This window comes from Malurus melanocephalus, unplaced genomic scaffold (genome assembly GCF_030028575.1).
Source record: "Malurus melanocephalus ecotype Western Australia unplaced genomic scaffold, MMel_1.1 scaffold_305, whole genome shotgun sequence".
Taxonomy (NCBI): Eukaryota; Metazoa; Chordata; class Aves; order Passeriformes; family Maluridae; genus Malurus; species Malurus melanocephalus.
In genome coordinates, this window is record NW_026623537.1 from 534,150 (window position 1) to 547,537 (window position 13,388).

The 13,388-nt window shown below is 38.1% G+C and overlaps 1 protein-coding gene across 1 annotated transcript in view; it reads right to left on the reverse strand.

The window, feature by feature from the left end:
* Positions 1-947: 947 nt before the first annotated feature.
* The window catches only part of CDC73 (cell division cycle 73), a 102,494-nt gene continuing 90,053 nt past the window's right edge, over positions 948-13,388 (reverse strand). The window contains exons 14-17 of the mRNA XM_057377192.1: positions 11,307-11,468; positions 9,462-9,562; positions 6,682-6,823; positions 948-5,817 (exon numbers count right to left, since the gene is read on the reverse strand). Of these exons, the coding sequence (XP_057233175.1) occupies positions 5,781-5,817; positions 6,682-6,823; positions 9,462-9,562; positions 11,307-11,468 (442 nt within the window). The 3' untranslated portion in view covers positions 948-5,780. The remainder of the gene's footprint in view (positions 5,818-6,681; positions 6,824-9,461; positions 9,563-11,306; positions 11,469-13,388) is intronic.

Below are 13,388 nucleotides of genomic sequence, written 5' to 3' on the forward strand. Positions count from 1 at the left end.
GTGTCTCACAAAATCAGTAACAAAGGAAACTAGTGTGGTGCTCCTCAAATCATTTGCCAGCTGTGAACAAAGGCAGTCAGGTAATTAAGTGTTTAGATTTCACTCAGTCTCAGGTTAAGAATGACTAAGTGGAGCTCAGGATAATCATTCTGCACCTAAGACTAATCTGCAGTAACAGGGAGAATTCTGTAGTTAAAAATCCTTGGAGGAAAACCAGAGACATATCAGTAATTAAGGAAATACTAACAACTAGTATGCCTACAGTATTTTTATGTTCAAAACCTCAAAGCTTCACTCCTACAGGTCAAAACTAAACTAGAAAGAAGCAGGATGAATATTTGCATATTCAGTAGGTCACACATGCATTTGTATTGGTTTTGAGGTTTTTGTTTGTTTGGGTTTGTTTTTTTTTTTACTTTGTAATCAGCTTTAAGACATAACAGGGAGAAGCTTGTGCTTCTTGTGCTTCCACTGCCCTGTGTGTGCACTGATGGGGCAGAGCAGTAATTCCTAGAGGTGTGCTTACACATAAAGATTGTGGGGTAGGGAACAGTCCCAGTTTGGGAGAAACACGCAGAAAGAACAAGTCAGGGAAGCAGACGAGGGGCTGGATGGATCTCTGGAAAGGATTTCAAGAGGGCAGGAACAAAAGCAAAATTAGAAGCAGTTTCTTTAAGGTATTTGCTATATCCTATTTCACCAATAAAAATACATCCAGTGTTGTGCAGCTACAGGTTTGGTCTTAACTGACAGGAACAACAGAAACATGCTTTTTTTGTTTCTTCTTTTAGGGTTGACTGTTGCATTGAAAAACAGACCCCACTTTTGAAAGGATATTTCTCTAACCATTTTCAAAAGTTGGACTTGAGCTAATGCTAAACTATAACTGTGTAAAAAGCATCATTAACACAGTCCAAATCTTAAATAATAGATCATGTGACAAGATATATCCAAAAATTTAAATTTATCAAAACAGTCATTAAACACAAGTTTATGGAAGTTGTGTCATAGTTTAAAGGCTTAGTCTCTTGAAAAGTTTGTCTTCTTCCTCATTCAATAGTGGCTGTTCCCATAAGGTTCTTTTGAGATTTCATTTGAATTTCAACCTTCAAAACCACTATTAAAATTTGGGCCCACTGACACAGGCCATAACTTACAACCCACAAACTCATATAATCTACAAACTTCCAAGCAACTGCAGCTGAAGATTTACTTCTGACAATTTCCAGTGATACATGCAGGAACCTTGTGAAGCAAGTAAACAGTTTTTCTGCATTTGAAATACACCAAAAGAATTTACAGATAGAAATAAAAACCATACACCAAGTTATTTTTCTTACAGATTTTATGTACCACCTCATATCTTTCATTTTTACATGTGAACTAGTATCTGCAATAAAGTTTGAAACATTTGAGATTGTTCTTTGCATTTGCATTCTTATTTAAAAAATTATAAAATTCTTGTTTAAAGAAAAATCAGCACAGTAAAACAGTCTGGAYGCATGGCCTGCCGTTGTGTACTATCCACCAACAGGTTGTGCTGGATTAAATCTCATTATTCCCAAACCTGCCCTCTGTGGTAGCATCACCACTGAGAAGAATGATCTACAGAGAAGTCAATGACAACTGAACAGTGACAGAATATCCTCAGCTGGAAGGAAAGCACAAGGATCATCACCTGTTACTCATTGCATCACAGTGCCCGAGCTCCATTAAACAACTTCACCTCCAGTGATCTGTTCTCTGTCCCTGCCTCAGAACCCTTGTGTTGTGCAAACAGTCTCAGGGCAACACCAAACCTAAGAAGGGAAACTACACACTTGTGACTGAAGTATGGAATTGTTGAGCACAGGAAGCAGAACTGCCACCTCTCATAAAAAAAAAAAAAAAATCCATTCAATTACAAATGAGCAACTCAGGATATGACATTCRGAGATTCCAGTTTGTGGCACATTTTTCCACAGATTAGCTGAACTGTAACCTACTTGGCCAGCAGTTTCTTCAGGCAGGGTTTTTAATTTTTCATGAACACATTGCTCTAATAAAGTACTTGGCATTAGTTATGGCTTTTGAATTAAAATGCATTCATGACATTAAATTTTAAAACCACTAAGCCATTAATTTTGATCAGCTTTTTTTTCCTGGTATAGTGTTTGCAAGAATTAGCAACTAAGTGCATATTTCACCAGCAAAAGAATAAAGGCTGTACTAATAAAACTTACTTTTGCATGTCCCTGCAGAGAATGGCAATATTTTATACACCAACTGCACAGCAAATGAAAGCCAAAAACAAATTTGCTGTTCCAATAAAGGCTGATCTGTCAAATATAACATAATAGTTTAACTTATGATCAAGGGCAAGTTAGCACACAATTTGCTATCTACATTTTCTTCTGAATTCAGAAATAAATGGGTTTACAGCATTGCAAAACAGTTCCATAAATTGTCTGGCTCAAGCACTGACTTTAGTACCTATTTGTGAAACCATCTTCCTACAAAAATTTCCAGGTAATAGCTAAATAGCTGAGCCTACTCAGCTGAGGATGCTGGTCTGCAATTTCTTCAGGTATGCAAGTCCCTGCAGTTGCCCTACTTTACCTTATCAGAAAATTCCCCTTTTGCCTGCTTTTTTCCAGCTAACATTCAAAAGCTCAAACAGTATAAATCACAGGCATTTCAGTTTTTAATATAAAATCATTACTTCAGGTACATCTCCTGGCCTCACTAACCCTGTTACTAAAAGCAATAATCACCTGCTGACAGCAYGGGAGCCCAAGAGCAGACTTAAACCAGTTCTCAACTCATCTTGTTTCATCTCATTCATCTTGTATTTATGAAACAGTGCAGAGTTATGACACTGAAGGTGTTTAACAGGAACAGCCAATTTGATATCTGATTCTCATGCTCGTGCCATTCTACTGTTCAATACACTGCAGTCAGGGAAGCAGCTCAGCTATAGTTGTACATTTTAATTGAGTACAATTTACACACTTTATACACCTCTAAGTAGTGCATCAAATTTGCTCAGCAATAAGAATGCAGCTCAGTAAAACAGATGTCTGCTCCTCCAGCTTCCCCATTCTTAGAATCAGTTTTCTTTATTACTCTACATTAACTTGTAGATAAATTAAGCATAACATAAGTGTCTAAAATTCCAGCTGTGTTGCAAAATGCTGCTGTAAGGCTAAATTTTTAAGTCCAAGTAGTTTCATAATCTATGTGCAGTTATTTATGAAGGCAGCAGGAATGCTATTCTGACAACCTAATTAAACTTCCAATAATGTCAGCAGGAATCTGATTGCAAAATGGCTCATTTTATAAACATCACTACTTTTATGACTGACAAAAATATGCACGATCAGGTGCCAGCTCCTTCACAAATACGTATTTTATAACTTGGGTCACAAACTGCTTGCCAATACAAATTCTAAAATGTTAAAGGTCTCTGCTCAACCCATAAAAACCAACACAGGTCACACAAAGATTTCATGGATGTTGTTCTTCTGCCCGTTCCACATCCATGTAACTTCAATAGTTCCAGAGGAGTTAACTCCCAATAAATACATACATTTACATCTAAATCAATCCATCTSCTGTATACAATATTCAGTCTGGGATTACACCTGGACTGTAAACACAAGTGAAGTATGGGACACAGAAAAGATARTTGACCTTTGTGTATTGCAAACCCACTCTATGGTCTGCAGGTCACACTCSGTGTGAAGCACACACTTCTCCAGAATTTGCTTTTCCAGCTGACTGCCCAAAAGTCTCTTTAAAATTGCACTGATATACTGAAGTCAGAAAAAAAAAAGACATTTCTAATTGGAAATGTTCAAATTAAAAAATGCATAGGTGACATCCCACTACTTAAAGCAGAAATGAACTGTAAATTGAACCATTTGCCACTGGTAGCAACTGCTCCGCTGGGYAACCACTACAGCTTTGCCATGTACAGCACAGGTTAGAACCAAGCACKGGTTCAGCCAGCTCTACTGTGATGTGGATACATTTATAATAAGCTTGAATACAGGGAAARCACGGTAACATGGCACTGACCAACTGGCCACACAAACAGGAGACATCCCAGCAGTTCTGTGGTGCCCACTCTTCCCAGTCACCACGATGAATCCATTCCAAAATCCAATGTCAGCAGCTTCTCATCTTGGGATTCACACGGGGTTGTTGTGATGGTTTGAGCTTTTGCATCTCCATTAAGATAATTTGAAAGTATAGTCTCAGTACAGCAAGGATGGAAACATACAACTAAAAGTCAGACTTCACAGTCCTCATGAGTCTAACACACAGTTTTAAAAACCTTTTTTGGACATGTGACTTTGGGTTCTATAAAAAATGAAGTTAACATCAAATAAAAACTAAAACAGAATAGGTAGAACGTTTTATTTTTGTCAAACCTTAAATGTAAAGTATATTAAAAAAACATGGTTTGGAATTTCAAGAGCAGGAATATAAACATGTATTTTCTATCCCAGAAAAAAAAATCATGCAGGTGTTACAGTATTTGATCATTCTCTACATTCACTGGTATGCAACATCAACTTAATGTTATTCCATAGATACAGAGATGCTGTAAATTGGTACAAACACCGGGGTCCTCTGGCCTCACACCGCAGATGAAGCAACTCTGTTCTTTGGTAATTGGAGAAGGCTGATTTTCCATTCCAATGCAGGACTGTTAGGAGGCCATTTTAGCCACTCAGCTCAGAAAATTACAACTCCTGTAGACAATCTGGGCCTACTTTTGTCACAAGAAAATACTATTAGAGGTATAAATGCAAAGTTAAAATTATTCRTTCCTTGTGGTGGCTGTTCCAGGAAAAAAAAAATCTCCAACTCTCTCCTCCTCTATTCATCATTTCATCTAGGTAACATTTAGACTCATATGCAAAGRTATTTGCTAGATGGGAATGTACACATGCATACTTTCAGCTTAAATAAAGAGACGTGTGTGGAGAATGGCAATTTAAAGGTAACATGACTTGAAGGTACGCCTATAATAAAGTTTAAAGATTTAATAAACCGGGACATTACAAATCCAAAAAAAAGTGTTTCTAGATTTTTCATCTTCCCTTTTTCAACAAAGACTGACAGAATATACATATACAGGTYGACATTTTGATTTATCCAAAACGACTTTCACTTTGCTCAGTTTGCAAGTCCTATTGACTAAAATGTAATATCATTCACAACAAAATATTTTCAGTAAGTGAAACGAGAAGCAAAGAAACCCCAAACTAAGCTCAGAAGCTAAGTGGTTTAGAAAGCCTGGCAACACCTACGTGTGCGTCAGTGTGTCCATACCTTTTTTGTACACTATATCTATAGACACACCCACACATTCCTTTATTTACACACACCCGTGCGCACACGCGCACACGCACACACACGTGGGGAACCTGCCGTGGACATCTATCATCTAATAGGGAACAAAACACATCATTTAAAAATGTGGCTAATTTAACAAAACAGAGAAGAAACTGCTGCTATCAAAATATACAATTTGGATTGCAGACTAGAAGGCTAACAACATTAAAAAAATAGTTTTAAGCAAAACCCCTTTGCTTCTGAATAACAACAGGTATCAACCTGCCATAGCATGAATCATCCAAACAAGATTTTATAAAAAGTTTAAACTGTGACCCTTCCTCATATGTAAAGTTCTTGACATATCATATAGTGCGAGCTCTGGTCTCCAAACTGGAGCCCCTTCTGTTTTTTTTTCAATCCATACTTCAGGAAATAAATGGCAGCTGAAGGATTCAGAATCTCAAGTGAGATTTGTGCTTTACCATATACCTGAAAAAAATGAACAGAAGACAGCATTACTACCCTTGTGGCATTTAGAGGAATTTTATTTGAGGGATAAAATGCACAGGCATTGTTAAAACAATTCTGAGAGAATGAGAAAGTTGCCAAAGAGATGCAACGTTTTATGCACCACAGAGAGTTCTGTGTTATGAACAGGGTTTGTCCCACTAAATAACAGACAGCTACAACCTTGACTCAAAGAAATCTCATGTTTTCCAAAGCATCTATGACTTCTAACATTGAAAGACTGTTGTTAAAGATATCTAGTTCATTCTGGGAGTTCAGATATATTGCTCATCTGAGACTTGCAAATAGGAAGCCATGGCGAATTTTAGGACTGGTATTATTTTGACAATCCCCACAGGATTTTTCTTTTTCACTCAATCACTCAAGCAGTTTGCTGTGTAATCGACATGAAAAGATTAAACATTCATGAAATGCATGGRCTTCTCCCCTCCCTCAATATTTCTTCAACTGCTTCATGATAATAAAAGTTTCTTCTGTACAACATGAAAAAGGCATTGCAGTGAACCTCTCCTTMAGGAGGTTCTGACCCACAGAAGCAGAGTCAGAAGGTGGGGAATCATGGGACTAATCAATGATTAATGGCAACTACCCTTCCTTTAAATCCACATTTATTACACATTGGAGATGATTATTTACAGTCTGTAAACATATACCACTATGTTTTATTAACTGGATTATCAGGGAAAATCAAAACAAGCAGTATTTCTAAGCTAAAACATTGTTCACAAATCTGAGTCATAAACAATTCCCTGGCCGCCAGAACTTTTAATTCYCACCAAACACCACAAAAGCACGAACATCAAGGACTTTCAGCAGGAAACATACCTGTCCAAAGTTTCCCAGAAGCGTAGAAATACTGGCCTGTCCAAGTGTCTTTTGTGGTARCTGAGCTCTAACACTGTCACATCCCATTTTTGTACGTTGGGATCCAGGCGCACTTCATCGTACTTGAGATGAAAAGCTTTAACTGCAGCAAACGGGAAAGCATTCAGCTCAAACACGATGGTTTAGTGTTTCTTTATTGAAAGAAAATTCCCACCCTGCCCTTCATTTTTTTCAGAATGAAGTCTGAGAGCAAAATTAACAAACCCATAACCCAAGGAAGTCAACTCCTCGCTAAAGGGCACTGAGCTAAACACAGAGCTCCATGGCTCTCAGGCTATTCCAGGTAAAGGCAGCCCCCACTGCAGATCCACTGATCCCCAGAGAACAGCAGAAACAGACTGCCAATTCAAGTACACTCTCTCTGAGAAACAAAGATGTTCTTTCTGAAAATCTCTGAACTGTCAAAGCATTAAAAATAATAGTAATAAAAAGATATTTCTGCAACTGTTGAGTAGGAATCCTGGCTATTTCCCGGAATAACCTATAGAAGATGGATAGCAGAGTGCCAATGTAACCCCAAATGCTACATAAAGCATTCTGAGAAATTTAGTAACTGCCAATTTCCCCGATCTAGTACTCAGTTAAAAATGGTAAAATATTAACTGTTATTTTTCCCTTGGGAAGTATTGTCACATGTGAATTATGTGAAGCCTCAGCATTTACACAGTGAGCATTAAACTCAATGCATTTAAACCTCGTACARTTCCTCTCTCGTAACCAATCTGGTGATTTTAGTAGTACTGGAAAATTAAACAGTCTTGTGGAAACAAGTTATTTTTAATGCCATGGGTGTATCTTCTGATATCACACTCTTAACTTTGCCTTCCACAAAATCTCTTTTCCAGATATATCCAGGAACTTCCCAGAAGGTTGGTATGTGACATTAGCTTTTTTTTATAAGTTGACAAACTAAAGAAATTCTCATCTGGCTTGTATCTCTGCCAGATAAATGTCCAAGCTTTGTGAATGGAAATTAAGAATGCATATACATTATCTCTGCTATACAATTCTGCATGTATTCATATAACTTCAGAGAAAAAAAATAAAGAAAACCTCATCAACACCTGACAGGGCCTCTGCATTAAGGGGAAATGTTTGTTGACCACAAGAGGATCCACTTCTGAAACTGAAACAAATCATTATTAAAGCTCACTGATGTGCTCTTGGAGGAAGACCTTTAAAATGGTAGTCAAAACTCAGTATTTGTTTATTGAAGTGACAGCATTCAAAATCTCATCTCAAACATTCTCTTGCTGATGTAAAACCAGGGTTTGTTTGCTATGYGAACATGAAACAGGCCATGTGTAAGGAAAACCAGGCAAGGGAATATATTTTTGAAATTAAAGATCCATTTCAATGTTTGAATTAAGGACAGATATCCCTCTTTCACTTGGAAAACACAAGGATTTGTGCACCTTCAGCCTGAACTGCACATGCTGTGACTGGGATCTTCTGGCATGTGAAGATCAGGAATGTCAAAGCATGTCAGAACAATTCCTGTGGCCCTCCATASATGGATATATATAAACTGTTAAAATTATCAGGAAGCAGCAGGTAACTGCTAGCTAGACCTTCAATACTTCACTGCTTTTTCCTYGGCTTTGCTTCTCACAATTGCCATTTTCCTGTATCTTTATTTTGAAGTGCTATTTCCTTCTTTTATTAGTTTCTTTTGTTAAACTCTCTCCAGTGGTGTATTTTTACTTTTACAATGACTTTCAGGCTCTTTCACTCCTTCCCTACTCATTGTCAATCCCCCTTTTAAGTGACCCATTCTATTTTCTTGTTCACAGACCCATCCTCAGTTTTCTGTCTGACCCTTGAGTTTTTCCCTTGCTGCTCACCAAACCAGCATTCCCTTTCCAGATTCCACCTCCATASCAAAGAGAGGCACTTTGGATAAGCATCAACACCCCACAAGAAACCCCAAACACAGTAACAAACCCCAAAACTCAGGAACAAGCAAAACCTGATCAAACCTGTTTCCTCATCACGCTGACTGCAAGAGGACAGAACTGAACTATGGTGACTTTGGGTTTGCAGCATTTGTAGAGTTTTTTCTTTTGTGTTTATTGTTGGTTTGGGGTTTTTTGAACCATCTGAAGCCATAGTATACTATCAGAAGCTCTGTTTTCTGAGGCAGCTCAGAGAAGAGAAGCTGACAGCTTCCTTAGATATTATGGGCCACCTCTGTGCCAGGGAGTGCCTCAAAGCACCACAGTTGTGTGGATTCAAAAAAACCTGTTCAGATCTACACACTGGTATCATCCAGCTCACTTGAAACTTAAAGTTTTTTAAATTTTCAGGTTTTTGTCAGACACCAGATCATAAATTAATGCTTTCTTAAGTGGCACCGTGGGTGATTAATCCCCTCTTCAAAGCAGCACTGGAAGGTGAAGGCAGTCTGTAAACCTGTTATCTCTGARTTGTTGGAATGTGCATTGTCTGTTCACCTTTTCTTTAGAAGGCTGGGGAGTAGATTYGTACACCAGCTATTTCTGTGTGGCTGACAGCTCTGAGAAGATTCCCCTGAGCTCCAGCAGGTCAGGACAGAACAACCACAGAGGGCACAGGAACATTCACGATTTGTGAGGAGACCAAGCCCAAATTCTGCTCAGCCACCCGTGCCCAAAAAAACTTTGCCATAAGCATCAACACCCCACAAGAAACCCCAAACAYAGTAACAAACCCCAAAACACAGAAACAAAACAAATCCTTACTTTTTGCAAAGATGTCGACGGGAGATCCGTCGGGCAGGAGCCAAGGCCAGCCCTTGAACTGCCAGGCGGGGCCCTGGACAAACACAGCCACCACGCGGTCCCTGGGGACAGAGAGGGAGCACACGGTCACAACCCGAACATTTCAACCACTGCTGCCCCAAACAGGCAGTGGGAACAGCTGATTCCTTTATAGGGCACGACAGCACATGTATCAACCCCACCTTCAGCACAACTGCTTGTCCTCTGTAAAGAAAAAAACCCTTTCATGTGATCTCCTCTGTAAAGGAAAAACCCTTTCATGGGGCAGCCCTGTCCCTTTGCAGCTCCGTTGCTCAGGTTACAACTTTCAGAAGTCAGTGTTTATTTGTGGTCACCATTACTTTGCTTTTGAAAAGTGCTCCAACATTTTCAGAGATGATTTTCTGTGAACAGGACTGTAAAYTGAGATGTGCAGATTTAAAAGCCTTTATTCTCAACACTGCTGATTTCCAGGCTGAAAATTCAGGAGAAGCAACAGCTGCTATATTTCTGCCAAGTGCATCAGCTATTTTAAGAGCACACAGCCATTATCTGTGGTCTAAAAAAATTAATTTCTGATTAAGATGAAGCTTTTGCATTAGTAAAATTTAAAAAAAAAAACAAACCACCTTTGAGAATAAATGACCTCCCACACATGGTCTGTCTTTCTCTTGAACATTTACATTATCCAACCACAGCTCCAACCTACCACAACAAATAATTACTTCTCTAATTTAATTCCCAAATTTAATTCATCATAAAGTCCACTAAATCCCAAATGGAAAAGAATAATTAGGTGGAATTTTGTGGTCTGAGGTGTTTTGCAGGTTTGGTACTGGCTTCCTTGGATAAAACCAAGAAAAAAAACCCACACTACTTCATGCYTTTGGTCAGAAGTGCTTCAGAACCTGGTTTAGATGGATTTTAAATGCTTGATCATCATCAAATATTTTAAGTGCTATTTAATAGTCAGAATTTTAAATTCATAGATTTCTGGTAAGTTCAAGTTCTAAATACAGGGAACAATTAATTTAGGAACAGAGCCTTTCAAAGTGCTCCTCTCTATTAAAATCTAATTTGGAAATTACAAAACCACCAAATTCATCACCGTCCATGTCCCAGATCTTCTCACTTGTGAGGAAGAAGTAAAATGCCACATAATGCACTTCATCAAATAACAGAAAGATGGCAAACAACAAAAATATGCTTCTCTAGAGTTCTGCTCAAAGAGAACTATTTTTTATAGCATTGAAGAATGGGCTACAGATCAAATAATCCATTTCCAGCTTTTTCATGAAAGCTAAAACTCTACGATTCCCTTTCTCCAGCTAAGGCTCATCCTTCAGAAGTAAAATTCTGGTAGTTCCAATACAGGAATCACAGTTCAGTCTTTACTGTCTGATGTATTTTCTTTCTTTAACTATTAAAAAGTTGGAATGTCAGATGCTGATGGCCTGCAAACACATCCTCCCCACAGAYATTCCTTCAGAAAGCAGACAAGCAAGGAGGGTTTTATTTTTACAGACCATGGTTCAGTGACTCGCACGTTCCTCTATCACAAACCAGAACATTTCTGTTGGAATTTCTGGAACATTTCTGGTAAAACCAGTAATATCAGCTGTGCTGCCTACACTGTTAAAATGTGAAGTGTTGCTAGTTTTTAACAGTTTAAATTCATACTATTCACCTGAAGARCAGAGTCCTAGACAGTTAATAAAACCCATTCTGACAGCTGTATCTTCACTTTTCAGTAGATTTCAGAGCATTTTACTGGTCCCCTCCAAATTCTGCATTGTYCTGGGTAAGCAATTATGTGAATGCTCTTACCAGTCTTGTGGCATGAGTTTCAGAGGCTGGTCTACAACTCGGTAAGGGACAGTGACACTGACTGTGGTTCCCCCAGGCTGCATCTGGTCCTTCCTCCTCTGGATTAGAGTCTCGTTCTCTCGCTGGCAGCCCTGCTTCTTCTTCTCATCTGATGGCACAAACCTGAGGGAACAACAAACCCCTCAGTAGAAAATGGGCAATTTACTCGATGGAATCAGCAGGAAAAGCAACAGCTTTATCAGAACTCAGCATTATTGACAGCGGTCACTGAAGCCACCTCGTTTTCATCAWGCCAGGTCTCCATCCCTACTCATTCAGAAGAGCAAAAAAAAAGTAAGAGTAATATTTCATAAGTCCTCATGATAAAAAGAGTCACACTTAAAGGCTCTCTGTGCCACAAAAACACAGCCTGACCTGTTCTTACTCATTTGGGGCACCAAAACAATCACTTTCTGGAGCAAATTTTAAGAGCCATTAGGACTATTAGCCCACAGAATTTTCTCAAGAAAGCTTGGATTTTTTGGTCAAAAGTGGTTTTGAGCAAGGTTTTATTTTTTTGGATGATGGTGATTTTACATTTTCAATGATTCATCTGGTTACTGTGATGTATGATACCACAATTCCTYTGGGTTTCTTTTCTAAAAAGATTCCCTGATGGAATAAGTGCTTGTAAAATACAGATAATGTGGTCCTGGTGTCATGTGTAATCTCCATATGACAAAAACAAATGCATAAGATGTGACACGGCTTTCCTCCCTCCAATTAATTACAGATCTCTAATCTTTCAGCCCCCTCACCTTAAAAAGCAAATGCAATCCCATTTCAAGGCCCTCTTCTTTATGGTGATAATAAAACAGTTTCAAACCACAGTACATAGCTGGCAACATTTCTCCTCATTACAGAGCTCACGGTGCTTTTGAGCAGTTTACTACATTTTTGGTTAAGTTGTTTACACCATTTCTATTTGTTCTCTTCAATCTATTTCTATTTGAATACTAAAAACCAATTTGAATGTGCTTTAACAAGCAGACTGCACTTTCTATTCCTGGATAAACAGAAAAAAAATGCAAGATGGAATATGAAGAAAAGTTCATTATTCAGTCAAATCGAAAAAACTAGTTTTCTCTACACAGCCAATGAGAAAATGGCATTGTGGGGAAAAAAAAAACAAAAACAAAAAAAAACCAAGCGAACAAACATGTTTTAAGGCAGCAGGTGAAAATTGTCAATAAACCTTCAAGCAAAACTGTTTTACTTTCCCGATGTAAATGAACAGATGATGCCCCCTCACACTCCTCGTGATTTAACAGTGTTTGAGAAACAGAAAGTCACAAGCAATTTCTGAAATGTGTGTCCAAGTGCATTCAACTGATACAACTGCATTGGGAAATTAAAAAAGCCCAACACCTGCAAATGACTATGAATGGTGCATTAAAGCTGCAAAGACAGAAAAAGCATCCCAGCTGTTAAATCAGGAGCTATAAATTAAATTATGCTTATCYGTCTGGTACATATGAAACACCATCACTCTAAAGGAAATACAGATAAAAAAGCTGCACAGGGAGAAAAGAACACTTAGGCCACCTAGAATATATTTTTTTTTAAAGTCACAATAATAATTTTCCCAATAATTGAATTAATTAGCACAGTTTATATTTACATACATTTTATCCATCACAACACACTGACACATAAAATTGCTTTCTACACAGAAGCACTCAACTGGGCTCTGCACTGGAAAAAGCCATCAAAGGCAACACCAGTATTTATGTATTTCTAATCAATTTTCTAAATTAAGAATTCCAAAGAGAGGTGCACCTTTATCATGAGSACTCCCAATGGCTTTGCTTTGCCAATAATAACTGATAAGAAACTCTGYCACTTAAAATGAAGATTTGCTTGGTGGTCCCTCAGATTTCAAAGGAACTATTAATGAGTCTCTGATTACTCATTAGAACTAAAGGAATCTCAGCTGAAAAGAATTAAAACAAATTTTAAATAATATAATAMAAAATAATAAAAGAAACAACCCCTCAAACACCTTTTAGGAAAAGCCAGGATCTCCTGAAATGGTGGGCAGCT